The 14,270-nt window shown below is 54.1% G+C and overlaps 1 protein-coding gene across 7 annotated transcripts in view; it reads right to left on the bottom strand.

The window, feature by feature from the left end:
• Window positions 1–6,147: 6,147 nt before the first annotated feature.
• Window positions 6,148–14,270, bottom strand: part of PFKFB4 (6-phosphofructo-2-kinase/fructose-2,6-biphosphatase 4) — a 43,012-nt gene continuing 34,889 nt past the window's right edge. For 4 of the 7 annotated variants that reach the window (XM_082637227.1, XM_082637232.1, XM_082637226.1 and 1 more), the window contains 2 exons: window positions 13,531–13,660; window positions 12,491–13,425 (listed from right to left, as the gene is read on the bottom strand). In XM_082637227.1, coding sequence (XP_082493353.1) covers window positions 13,199–13,425; window positions 13,531–13,660 — 357 coding nt within the window. In that variant the 3' untranslated portion in view covers window positions 12,491–13,198. The other 3 variants (XM_082637231.1, XM_082637228.1, XM_082637230.1) reach the window with 2 other exon arrangements.

Here is a 14,270-nt window from a genome sequence, read left to right as displayed (position 1 = left end):
CACCCCTGCCTCAGGGCAAGTCTGGCTCCCATGGCCTGGTCTGAGGGAAAGGAACTGGCAGTTCCCAGACACACATTAGACCATCACCTGGCTCAGGATTGGGCCAGCAGGATTGGGCCATCCTTGTCTGCTGCCAGAGCAGGGTTCTCACAAGGCACCCTGAGATGCGGCCACGACTAACAGGCCTCCCTGCCCCCTCACTGTGTGTCAGGGCATAAGGGAGCAGGGCCCTATGGGGACTTCCCTGGACAGACCCCTCCCCCATATCCTCTGCTGTAGCTCCTCTCAGAAGTACCTAATCAGAAGTATCTGATGCACATTTCCTGAGTTGTCTTATAGATGCTAAAACTACCACCAAGTGGAAGAAATTAACTACTTGATGATCATGAGCGCCTAGCCCCAGGATTGATAATGTTAACACCTGTGACATGGCCCTGTTACTTCACCATCAACCAATCAGAGAATTGTGCAATGCTGATCACATACCCTGTGACTCTCCTCCTTCACCTGGCCTTTAAAAACACTTTGTTGAAACCCATGGGGAGTTGGGGTGTTTTTTAAAACAGTTTTTAAAAAATATATTTATTTATTTTTGGCTGCATTGTGTCTTAGTTGTGGCACACAGGCTTCTCTCTAGTTGTGGTGTGGGCTCAGTAGTTGTGGCACACGGGCTTAGTTGCTCTGTGGCATGTGGGATCTTAGTTCCCCGATCAGGGATTGAACCCATGTCCCCTGCATTGGAGGGCGGATTCTTAACCACTGGACCACCAGGGAAGTCCCACTTGGGGTGTTTTGAGCACTAGCTGCCCTGGACTCCTTGCCTGGCGCCCTGCAATAAATGCTGCACTTTCCTTCACCACAGTCAGTAGACTGGCTTTACTGCACTCAAGTCAGCAGACCCAAGTTTGGTTCTCAGTAACGAGTCCCTGCAGAGTCAGGGATGGGGAGCTGGACTACTGTCTTAGTCCCTTGGGGCAGCTATAACAAAACATCATAGATTCAGTTATAAATGACAAACATTTATTTCTCTCAGTTCTGTAGATTGGGAAATCCAAAATCAAGGTATCAGCTCATCTGTGTCCATTTAGAACCTACTTCCTACCTAGTTCACAGATGACTTCTTTTCCCTGTGTTCTCAGGTGGCAGAAGAGGCAAAGGAGCTCACTGGGGCCTCTTTTATGAGTGCACCAATCCCATTCATGAGGGCTCCACCCTCATGGTCTAGTCACTTCCCCAAGGCACCAACTCCAAATACCATCACCTTGGGAGTCAGCAGTTAAACATGTGAATCTTGGGGGACACAAACATCCAGTCTATGGCAAGCATTCTTTTTTTGCCCAGGGTTTCTGACCTGCCGCCCACTCTGCACCTGCCACAGTTAATTAAACTCATTACACTCAAGGCAGAAAACATGAAGTATCACACTAACCAGGTCCCTGAGCCAGTGTGTACATCCGGCATGCCACCACGTTTCTCACCTGAGGGCGGGGGCTTCACGTAACAAGGAGTGAGGCCCAAGGAGACAACTCGGGATGTCCTCAGTGCAGTTCCCCAGACCTAGGAGGTTAGGGTCCTCCTCTGGGCCTGGGTCCTCCATGATCCCCCTCACCACTGGCCAGAGGGACTCAAGACTCAGCATGCTGTGCTGAGCACACTGTGGGGGCAGAGGGGTGACTGACCCCAGGCAGGATGAGGCCCCTCCCTGACACAGCCCAGCTTCGTCCCAACTGGCTGCCTCTGCCCCCTCAGTCTGAAGCTGAACGCCGCCCAGGTCCCCCTTACCCACGCACAGTGGCCACCACACACTCCCCTCCATGTCCACCTCGCCAGCCACCTTCTGAGGCCTGTTCCACACCATGGGTGCCCCGCCTTCCGCCTCCCACAGATTTGGTTTCTCTTCATAACTCAGTCCCTGCCCTCAGTCAAACTCCTAAGAGTTGTCCATTTTTTTCTTCTAATTTTTACTGGGGGACTTCCCTGGCTGTCCAATGGTTAAGACTCCACGCTTCCACCGCAGGGGGTGCAGGTTCAATTCCTGGTCAGGGACTAGGATGCCGCATGCCACGTGGCCTAAATAAATAAATAAATAAATAAATAAATAAATAAATGTGTATTGGAGTATAGTTGATTTACAATGTTGTGTTAGTTTCAGGTGTACAGCAAAGTGAATCAGTTATACATATATCCACTTTTTTTAAGATTCTTTTCCCATATAGGCCATTATAGCTAAGAGTTGTCCTTTCTCACCTCCCATCACCTGCCTTTGGCCTCTCATCCCCATCTAGGGGCTTCTGTCCTGGCCTAGTCCTCCCTGACCTTTTCAGTATTGGGTTCCCTCATGCCCCCTCATCTTCCCACACCTCAAAGACACCCATGTTAAACCTTCATGGTTGAGCATAGTGGCGGCTCCAGGACCCACCCAGAGCTGTGCATGTGCAGGAGGGGGTGAGGCCAGGAACACCCAGCAGCTTGGAAGTCACAGCCACACATCCAGCATGCATGTGCCCATGTGTGTGTTCCGGGGGGGGTGAAGTTGGGGGCAGGAACGGGCAGGGGTCCTTGTGAACAAGGCCTGTGAAGCTGGAAACTGTCACTTCCACAGGTTGCCCGAGGAAATCTGCTTCTCCCGGACAGAAACCAATCTCCCTGTGCCAAACTTCGGGGTCTCAACAAGACTGAGGAGTCCCACCACGTCCATGTAAGGACCCAGACCAGCTGGACTAGCTCAGCAAAACAATGCCAGGCCACAGGTGAGGGGCCGGCAGCTGGGGACCTTTGTGCTTGGCTCCGCCCCCTCAGACAAACTTTCTTATCAGCCCCCGCCCCACCCCCTTTCATTCCAGTAGGTGCCCTCCCCTCCTGCTTGAGGCAGACCCTACCTTAAATTGTGCCCCTTCCCCATCTGGCCTACCTGAAAGGCTCACACTTTATCTCAGGGCACAGCCCCCTGTGCCTCTTGTCGTCCTGTCCCAGGCCGGTGGCACCTCAGGCCGTCCCCTATGTCCTCACCCTCTCCCTCTGTATTTCTCCCTCACACTGCCTGCTGATATCCTGGACCATCTGTTTGTCACCTACCTTACCTCTCACGCACACCTCTCCTCTGGCCCTCCCCACTGCTCACATGCTCACCACCCACCAGCATCCCAAGGCACAGTGGACCCTGCCCTGCCCTCCCTCCCAGCCCTTTTGGCCTCCGAGAGTCTGCACCCATCCACCACCATACTTGCCCTGAGGACTCCCAGAACTCCATCCCCAAAGACCTCCTCAGCTTCCATGGGCAACTCACTGTCCCCAAACCTCTGTCCCCATCTCTGCCTGGTCACCCAGGCATGCTGCCCAACTCTCTCCACGCTCTGTCACTTTCACCTCCAGAACATTCTTTTACCCACCACTGACCCAGCTCTGAACTCACCTGCTCCCCCCAATGCTTCCTGTGTGGATCTCCCTAGAGTACAAATCAGTCACACACCCTCGCTCTAAACCCTGCAATGGCTCCCTGTATCTCTTAAGACAAAGTCCTGATTTCAGTCCCATAGCACTGAATGGGGCTCCTTGTGCTTCCTTGCTCTCAGCACACACCACATGCATTCCGCCACCCCCTCTGGCTCCCAACTTAAACACCTCCTCCTCCAGGAAGCCTCTCGAGATGCCAAGTCTGGGTTAGGGCTCCACTCAGTGTTCCCACAGCCCTTGTGACCCCCCAGCCCAGCACCAAACCTTGGGTTATGTGGGTGCCTTCTGCTACTTTGCGGGCTAAGTGAGGCTGGGACTATGTTTTCTGTATCCAACACAGGGCCATGCACACAGCAGGTGCTAGATAATAACTGGAAAAGGAAATAAAGGATCTCCTTTAGCCCATTGACCACTTTCCCCTGAGCACCAGCCCGGAAACTACTCCCCCTGGGGGATGGGCTGCCTCAGCCTCCCCAGTCCCCTCTGTGGGTTCCACCCACCCCCACTCCCACTGCCCTAGCACGCATTATGCTGGACTATAGCTGTCTGTGCATCTACCTCCCTACCAACCACATCAACCTTAGTGCTGATGCCCATAGTAGATGCATGTTCAGGCCCATCTTCTACTTTTCCCTCCACATCCACCCCCTATCCCACTCTGTCCTGGGGTTCCCTCTTTCTCTTTCTCCCTCCTCATAGTCAGTCGTCAGGCTAAGTCAACAGAAGGCAGTTAAGTTGCAGGAGATCCGTCAGAGGGTGGGAGGAGAGTGCATGAATGGCGCTGTTCCTTCCCTATTCCTACCCCAAAGCTCCTGTGGGCCTTCAGACACACCACACCCCACCGCCAACACCACCCGCTCCACCCTCACAGCCACAGCTCGGCCTGTCCCTCCATTCAGGGCCATAACGCTGAGAAATTGAGGTTTTTATCTTGAGAGCCCCAGGGAGTGACTGATATAAGAGATCCCTCTGGTAGACAGATTACAGTAGAAACTGAACAGGAGTGGGGTTCGGGGGTTGGGTCCCTTCCCCTCCTGGGCCTTGACCCTGTGGGTTGTGGACAGGGAATGTTGCCTGACTTTTCTGTAAACAAAGAATGTTGCCCGCTATCCCAGTTCTACAAGAATCAAGCCATTAGCCACTGCAGCAACCCACGGATGGTGCACCTGAGGGGAATTCAGGATGGAGAAAAACAGGAAGCGTTCTGTGCTTTGGATACTGACCCTAGATAGTTAAGATGCATATCAAAGGAATAATTTCAATGAACCCAGGTCCTTGCATGTTCCCATACATAGAAAAACATTAACTTGAGATGTCTGTTCTTTGTGGTTAGTAATCTTGATGTTCAACTACATATTTTTGTTTTTGTTCTTCCCACAAAAAACTCCTGTAGATCCTGGCTCCTCCCTTATCTCTTCAGAGCAAGTCCTCAGAGCTTTCTGAGAGGCTGTCTTCTGGGCTTTAGTCCTCAGTAAGGTCCCACACAACTTTTAGGTTGTGCATTTTTCTTCAGTCCACAAGGCCTAGGGAAGGAAAGTGCTCCCAATGTTAGCCCCAGGTGCTGCCACCCGAATTCACCCACAGCTCTGTAAACAGCCCCTTTATCGGACTCTCCTCAAAAACGCACAGTGTTAATAATGACTATTTTCTGGGACTGCCCTGGTGGCTCAGTGGATAAAACTGCGTTCCCAGTGCAGGAGTCCCAGGTTCGATCCCTAGTCAGGGAACTAGATCCCACATGCATGCCGCAACTAAGAGTTCGCATGCCACAACTAAGGAGCCAGCGAGCCGCAACTAAGGAGCCCACCTACCGCAACTAAGACCCAGTGCAACCAAATAAATAAATATTTTTTAAAAAGACTATTTTCTGCTGGGACCTTTATGTGGCAGTCAAGCTGCATATGGGAACTCTGCATGGGGCCAAAGCAATACCGAATGATGCTCAGAAAGCCCAGTGTCCCGCGGTGTGGGTGGCAGGGTATGGGTGGCATCAGCCTAGGACTGACCCACAGGGCCAGGAGCATGAGAGCTAAGTAGAGCACAGCTCTCCTGCCATTCCTCTTCACCAGCACCTGGGCTCCCTTCCTCCATTTCAGAAGGCAGAAATGCCAGACATCCACTTCCCAGCTTCCTTTGCCCGAGGTCCAGCCAATCAGATGTACCCTCCTTGGAATCAGATGTACCTTCCCTAGAGTCAGACATACCTTCCCTGGAGTGTGCCTAGCAGGCTGGTGACCAGAGCCTCTGCAGTGGTGGGGGTCACGGCAGCCGGGTAGCAGCATGCAGTGTCTGCCAAAGCAGAACTGTAACTTGGGCATGGCCTCTTTGTCTTGTCCTCCTGTGTCCTTGGTGGTTCTGGGAGCTACACAAGTTCATTTGCATAAATTCCATTTCTGATTATGTTGGGCAGAGTCAGTTTCCTCCAACTGATAAAGTTGTCAGCAGGTGACCAGGGAAATGGGGGGTGCATCCAGAGTGGACGTTTGCCTGGCTGGAGTTAAAGGCAGTGGAAATCCGGCCAGGATGAAGGGAAAGCCTTTGGCAACCCCAGCAGGCTGAGGAGACACAGCTAGTACAGCCATGCCTCAGGAAGATTCACTCATTCATTCAAAATAAATGTTGGACTGAATTTATCAGGGACAACTCACCTTTTCCCTGAGTCCCTGGAGACGACCCAGAACATAGTCCTTCACCAAGGCCCTAGGAAGTTCATCGCTGAGAAGTTTCCATTTGCCAGGCCTGCTGTAACAAAGTACCACACCCTGAGTGGCTCAAACAACAGAAACTTACTGTCTCATAGTTCTGGAGGCTGGAAGCTTGAAGCCAGGATGTCAGCAGGATTCAAGCTGTCTCTGAAGTTGCTAGGGAATTTTGGATTAGGGGCGCACCCTACTCCAGTATGACTTCATCTTAATTTATGACACCTGCAACCACCCTATTTCCACATAAGGTCACATTATGAGGTACCGGGGGTTAGGTCTTCAATGTATTAATTTGGGGGACACAATTTGACCCATAAGTACCATAGTCACGGCTGTCCACGGGTCAGAGATTCTGGTTGGAGACACTATAGTTGAAATGCCTCCTTGATTTCAATGCAGATACCAGGATCTTTGGCAGGAGCACCAGGCCCCTAAGACAAAAACTGATGGGGAAGCCAGCAGAGCCCTACTGGATGTGTATGACAAAAGAACTAGAGGGCTGACCACCAGAGACCTGACTGCAGAGGATAGGATCTCTCACCAATTTTCCAGATAAGATCAGTTCACAAACCCAGGGGCCCTTGAAGGAAGTGGGGTGGGTGCCCTTTAAGGTGAGCCCTGTGAAGACAGCCCAGCTTCATGCTGGTACTTTCCCCACAGCCCTTCCCAAAGAGACCTGTGGCCATTAGCCAGGGTTTGACAGATACCACTTGTGGTCTACCCCATTTTCCACTTTTAATAGAACAGTTTTTGTTTAAACAACAATGTGCCCAGTCCCAGGGGATGAATAATGATTGGTCTAAACCAAACATGGCAACTCGCCTTTACAGGTGATAATTATATTTTATTAATATATAATATACAATCATATTATAAATATAATTCAAATGTTGCTGAAACCTCTGCCTTTGTAACAATATTTCATTCTATCCAAATATCCTCTGATCCTACCTGATGGCCACTGTTTCCTAGCAACCCAAAATGCTACAAAATTCTTCAACCTAACCATATATAATCGCTCTTTCTAGGTTGTGGTAGAACAGTGAACCTGAAGAAAAATTCTATAGTGTTATATTTCATTCCTTCTATTGTGGCTTTGCTGTTAAAATCTGCAAAACCTTCTTCAGAAAGTGCAAGGAAGCCTCTAAGGAGGTCAGGTATCCACTCCAGGAGCTCTATGCCCGGAGACAGGGTGGGGACCATTCAGCAGTCCCCCAACCTCACGTACCAGGAAGACAGTCATAGCTGATATCACTCTGAGCCTGGGGATGAAGCCCAAGGGGTTCCTGTCATCCACTGTGACACAGCCACCCTCTGCCCTGACACACTAGGAAAGGCAAATGCCAGCAATGTTATGTCCATGGAGGAAAACCCTTGCAACACCCCAGCCCCAGGGCAGGTGTGGAAAGTCCAACAAAATTCTGAGGCATGGGGAGGAGGAGGGATAAATTAGAAGCTTGGGATTAACATATACATACTACTATATATAAAACAGATGACAAGGACCTACTGTATAGTACAGGGAACTCTACTCAATATTCTGTGATCACCTATATGGGAAAGAATCTGAAAAAGAATGAATACATGTATACATATAACTGAATCACTATGCTGTACACCTGAAACTAACACAACATTGTAAATCAACTATACTCCAATAGGACACGGGTTCGAGCCCTGGTCCGGGAAGATCCCACATGCCGTGGAGCAACTAAGCCCGTGCACCACAACTACTAAGCTTGTGTTCTAGAGCCCGCGAGCCACAACTACTGAGCCCATGAGCCACAACTACTGAGCCCACGTGCCACAACTACTGAAGCCCGTGCGCCTAGAGCCCATGCTCTGCACCAAGAGAAGCCATGGCACTGAGAAGCCCACGCACTGCAAGGAAGAGTAGCCCCCGCTCGCCACAACTAGAGAAAGCCTGTGCGTAGCAACAGACCCAACACAGCCAAAATTAAAAATAAATAAACATTTATTTTTTTAAAACAACAACTATACTTCAATAAATTTTTTTTAATGCAAAAGGAAAAAAAAATTCTAAGGCATAGGAAAGGGTACCTCTTGTCACCATCTTCCCCACGCCAGAAGTGACAAAGAACAGCAGAGAATCAGCCAGCACACTCCACCCACAGCCTTATGCAGGCCCTCCATCCTCGACCCAGCCTCTGGTTCCCCTCTCCAGGGATGCCAGTATTTGGGACCCACATTTCCAGGGACCCCAGATCCCCCCCTACGTCTGCTTCTGTCTCAGTGGTGAGGGCCCAGCAACCTAGGTCAGCCCAGGGAAAACCCGGGCCCTGCCCAGGGCTCACTCCAGGGCAAGACAGTTTCCGCTCCAGGGATGGGTAGTCATGGGGGTGGGAGCTGGACCAAGGGCCCATACAGACGTGTTGGGAGGGAGCGCAGCACAGGGGTTTGCAGAGCCGCTGGAAAGAACCTCACCAGTGGCGAGCTGGCCACACAACACAACCTTAGATTGTTCTTTTTTTAAAAAGTATTTATTGCAAAGAATGTTGGACACAGTGTGACGTGTGGCCGAGATCCAACAACATCCATTCCAGGGTGAGCAGGAAACATGTCTGCAACAGGAGCACATCAACCGTCCCAGCTACAACCGGGCAGCCAGCCAGGTGGACGGCTGCCCCTGCAAAGCCGGCTCCGGGTGAGCCCTGCTGGGATCCCAGACTTCCCTCTGCCCCATCCCAGTCCTTGTGACATGTCTCCAGTAGCTCCTGGCTGCCCTCTGGACAGAGAGAAAAGGCCTCGCTGGTCTCACCTCAGCCAGCCTGAGGTCTTGGAGAGGTGGTGACATCTAGATGTACATGCCGCTGACCAAAGGGACCTGCTATGGCCAACAACTGAACATGACCAAAAGTCACCAATACTCTGGCGGACATGGAAGCAAAGGCTGCAGTCCCCACATCCCAAAGGCAATAGCGTGGTCCTCTGGCCCTGGGTCTAAGGGGCCTGGGGCTCTGACAGGAGATAAGTCCAGAAGGAGGGTACTGCCACGGCTCTGTCCTGGATATCTCTCCACCCACGTCTGTCCATAGCTGCTGTGGCACTTGATGCCGAGAGACCATCAGCCTGGGCCAGGGACACAGGATCCTGGGGCCTGACTTCACCAAGGACCACCATCTATGGACAGCAGCGCATCCAACTACAAATCCACACACTTCCTCACCCAGCCTCACAACTTGCTGGCCAGCCTGTTCTCCCAGCTACAAAATGGAGCCAGAACCCACGGCCCAGCCCAACTCCCTGGGCCCAAAAGAACTCAGGGGCGTGACAGATGGCAGGCTTCCCGAGGTCGTTTTCATCAGGCTCCTGTGTACAAGAATCAGAAGCTGGGAAAATCCTGCCCTGGCCGGGGCTGCCTCCAGCTCTGGGCTTTCCCGTGCTTAGTCCCGTGGGTAGAGGTCGACAAACGCCAGGACAGACTTTGCAGGACCATGCAAGCTTTTTCGAATCCCTCACAGCAAATGCAGGTCCCTGCCACCAGTGTACCCTCTTGTGTGGACACAGGCAGCAGCGGGCAAGGTAGCCCAGGGGCATGGCCGGGAGAGGAAGATGGGAGGGCAGCCTCTCCCTCGAGCACTGGGAAGGGCGACTCATACAACTGTCCCGTCTTCACGTCTTTCTTTACATGTTGCACCATGAGAGCAGTTGGAGAGGGGTGGCCTTGGCTACCAGCCCCCACGAGTATTCCAGTGTAGGCATAATTGGGAAGGGGTCATCGCAAACACCCTGCTCCCTGCATGATTCTGTGCATTCCCATGTGCTGAAGTGAACACACTGCTTTCCTGAGAGTCCACAAATGCAGACGCACGGACCCAAGGGCCTGGCCAGAGGAGGTGGCTGCCTTGGTGGAAGCTCTTCAGTCCCTGGCGAGGCAGGATGGGGATGGCTCTTTCCCGCTTACTGAGGCAGCAGCAGCTCGTGAACACCTTGCCTCTGGCTCGGGAAGTGGCCAGAGAGAGGGCAGCAGAGCCCTGGCAGGGGTCCCCAGGTCTACCCAGGCAGCTCGGCCTCAGTGGGTGGAAACATCACAGCAAGTGCTTTCCATTTCACATTTTTGGGTTTCACACTTCACAAAGCCCACCCGGCCGGTAAGAGAGAACAGAAGGATCAGGGGCTGGGAAACCTCTCACCAGCCCGGTGCAGATGCAGTCAGGCCAAGTGGTTTTTAGCAGCAGGTTGGGCACCGCATACAACCCTGACACTGTCAACAAGGAAACAGGTGGGCTGGGACTGGGATTCTGGGTGCCACCAGCCATGCATGGCTTTGAGGGTGTTCCTGTGTGGTGACTGTCACACAGACCAGAGGGCCTGGAATGACCTCGTCCGCAGAGATCAACACTTGCCCAGGGGTCGCAGTGGACGACACACGGTCACTGGTGAGCAGGGACCGTGACAAGGGCTTCCTCTGGAGGCCGAGAGATGTCTACATTCTGCACAAAATTAAACACACAGAACACTGACCCTTTGCCAAGGACAGTCACCACTATCTGCTTTGCTCATCGCTATGGCCGCTGGACTCACATTCTCACCCCAAGGGGCCCCGGCCACAGGACTTAGACCCCGACCTTTCCTAAGAGCCTGGGGTCAAGAGCCTCTTGACACGTGGTGGGTGACAAACACCAGAACAAAGGTGGGGGATGAAGGACACCTCCAGTTCCTGCTTGCTCCTTGCAGGCAGGTCAGGCATTACCCAGAGTGAGGCCATCCCCGCCTCCTGCCTCAGGTCTGGGTCAGGTGGGGAGAAACAGCTGGCCGGGAAGGGGACCAGCTCCTGAGGGTGCCCTCCTCCCAGCTATGTCGGTGTGTCGGTGGACAGGTGTCAGATATGGCCCCAGCAGCCTGTGGACACCTCCTGTTCTGCAGCCTGGTCTGTCCCCTGAGAGCTGGGGCACCGGGCCCCCTGCACCTCCTGAACAGCCCCCCTCCCCTGCCTCAGCTGCAGAGCCCAGTTTTGTCCACAGCCGGCTGAGTTCAGGGCATCTCAGGCCTAAGGGATGGGGGTCAGAGACTCCCCTCAACTCTGCAAGACTATGTGATCCTATGTGATCCCTGATCTTGGTGGTCCAACGGAGCAGGTCACCAATGACCTGGGCCACAGCCCAGATCTGCAGGGAGGGAATCATGGCCCCTATGGCCACACTCCTGAGTTCACAGGGCTGGCCACTGGAATTGTAGGGGCAGGTGCAATTCTCACTGGGGGCAGGCTTCCCAAGGGCCCCTTTCTCACCACAACCTGCCCCCAAGGATGGGCCAGGACCTGGAGATCCTGCCCACCTTAAAAGGAACCATCCCAGAACCTGTGGCCAACAGAAGTTTGCCTCTCAGAAGCGCCTACCCAGAGGCAGGCAGGGTGCCTGCCAACTACCCCATGGTCATGTTGTCTCCTGCAAATGGACCGGGGCACCAGCCCCTGATGCTTGCTGGGTCCAGGGGCCTCTTTCACCATCACCCCGTCAGTGCTGGGGACCCAACGCCTTCTGGGCTTTCCTCAGCACGAGGGGCCTCTTGGGACATCTTCCCCTGAGACCTGTGTGTGCCAGACTGGGCCTGCATCGGACTCTCAGGGCAAACAGGGAAGAGGTTTACACAATGACTGGTTCTGGTGAGGGGAAGCAGCCTTAGGAAACAGGACACGCCCACACACCTCAGCCTGCGGGGCCCAAGGCCCGCACCCTGGGCAGGGGCCCAAGGCCCAGCACATCCCATTGTGGATGGCAGAGGCATGACTAAGGCCCCAGGAGCCTTCCTGGTGCAACAGACTCTGGGAATGGGGCCCAGAGGGGCGGTCCTGCTCTTGGCCTCAGTGGGAGAGGAAACCAACATGGCAGAAGGATCCCACACGGGCCTGAAGTGCTTCTGGACAACACTTCAAGGAGCTTCTATCTTTAACGCTGGGGGAACACAGAACAGAGACGTGTCCTTCTGCAGGCAGGTCTCTACGCAGCACCGAGACACCCTCAGCCTCTGCACGGCCCTTTCCGCAACAAAGCAGGACATTTTTCATTTTTACTTTTTAAAGGTGCTCAAGTTGGACAGGTGCTCATGAGGCCTGGGCTGGTGGGACATGGAAGCGCCTGCCCGCTGTAGGCCTCTAGCCTCTGTTCTGGCCACAGCGTCACCCTGACAGAGAATTCTAGCTCACTCAGTAGGTGCCCCAGCTGGGCCTGGCCCTGGTGGTTGCTGTGTCTGGACCCCCAGGAACGTGCCCACCACCCCAGCAGTGACCCGGCTGCTACCTGAGGCCTGTCCCGGTGCGTGTTCACGGCCGCCACATTCAGGAATATGGACTCCACTTTACAACCTGCCAAAGGGAAGATGCAAATCCATTCCCCCTCCTGAAAGGCAGCTGAGCCACAGGGGTAGAAGCTTCTCCCAGGAGGAGGCTTTCGGTGCTGTAGGGCTGAGCAGACGCCTCAGCCTCACTCCAGTCCTCCCACCTTAGGCAGCTCCAGAGGCCCCGTGAGGAAGCACTAGGCAGCGTGTCAGGCCCGAGCCTCTGGGCCACTGCCCAGCGCAGGCTCGCCGAGGAGCCCGGGCACCAGGCAGAGCCACAGTGAGGATGAGCGGCCCACCTCGGGGGCTGAGGGCGGTCTGAGAAGCAACAAGCCTAGCTCAGTGAGGGGTCACTACGCTGAGCAGACCCGCACCCAGCCCTGTCTCACACTTGAGGTGGGATCACCATGGTGCCAGGCGCTCAGTGCAAAGGGGGACGAGGCGATTAACACGCACTGGGATGACTTCAGCTGCCACTGAGCTTTACAGTCATTGTCCCGAGGGCACAACCATGTGAGAGTGCCTCGACCAGTGTTGAAGGGGAGGAGTCGGGACCCAGGAGGTTAGGAAGTTGCGTGAGGCCTCTGCTGGCAGAGCCCAAGGCAGAGGCGCATATTTTCAGGTCCGGGTCCTGGGGGCCTTGGGGCTTTCTGGGGGATTTTGGAGAAACCAGTAGAAAAGCCCCTCATGTGGGTGGGTGATGGTTAAGGAAGGATCATTGGGGAGGCTTCCTGTGGCCACAGGAATTAAAACAAAAAAAAGTTAAAAAGCAAATTGGGAAAGGTGGTGGGGTGGAAGGAGGAGGAATGAGCCTCTAATGAAATTTTCAAGGGAGGGGTTTGCAGAAAACCACGGAACCCTGCAGACAGCCAGTCTGGCAACCAGGTCAGCATGCGGGAAGCTTCTTTACCATAAGCCACAGGGGTCAGCTTCAGGACCGTGTGCAGCGGACACTTGAGGTAAGGCAGCTGTTCTGTGGACACAGACGGAGAGGGCTGGCACCAGGGATGCCCAGGTGACAGTCCCCTTCAATCTCTCTCACACACACATCCCACCTCCCCAGGGGCAGCGTCCGCACCTGCCGCCTTGTCAAGGAAGTAGGCCAGGAGGCAGCGCATCACAGCCTGGTGGCAGATGACCAGCACGTTCTCTTGCCGCTCTAGCTCCATGATGACGGGCTCGAGTCGCTGGACCAGGTCCTCATAGGACTGCAAGGGCAAGTGGGAAGCGTCCCTCAACCCAGCTCCGGGGGTAGGGATGGAGATGTTCTGGGTAGTGGGCTACCTTCTCCTGAACTCCTCACCATTCTGGGAGGTTGGTGAGGACTGGCAGTCTGACAAAGGGATCACCTCCCCTATCCCAGGGCCAGGTCCCAGTAGGACCGAGAGGGCAGGGCTGGGGCTTAGGCTGCGTCCAAGGGGCCACCTCCATGTCCATCCTGGGGTCCTTTGCTGAACCCTCAGCTACTGGAATTCACATGCTGGCAACTGACGACAGGTGGAGAAGACACGGCTCCCTTCCTCCCCACCGCACGTGGAGTACACAGAACGAGGCTTGTGGGGAGGGGAAGCAAAAACCTACCAAACTTCCCAGAGTACAACCTGTCAGAATGCCTGAGCTCCCAGGAAGGACCCTCATGGTCTGCCTGCCCTGCACCTCCCCTGGGTGCCGTGAGGGAGCCCTTGGACCAACCCCAGTGACTGGCAGGTCTAGAACTTTTCACTGGGAGACCCTGGGGGTTCACCCCTGTTTGCACACAGTGAGCCGTCCTTCAGAAAAAAAAAAGGCCTCAAGCTTGGAGCTGAGTTTGCCCCATGA

This window comes from Mesoplodon mirus (assembly GCF_964341445.2).
Source record: "Mesoplodon mirus genome assembly, chromosome: 12".
Classification (NCBI taxonomy): domain Eukaryota; kingdom Metazoa; phylum Chordata; class Mammalia; order Artiodactyla; family Ziphiidae; genus Mesoplodon; species Mesoplodon mirus.
The sequence above is the reverse complement of the archived record's forward strand: the minus strand, read 5'-3'. Positions and strand labels throughout refer to the sequence as shown.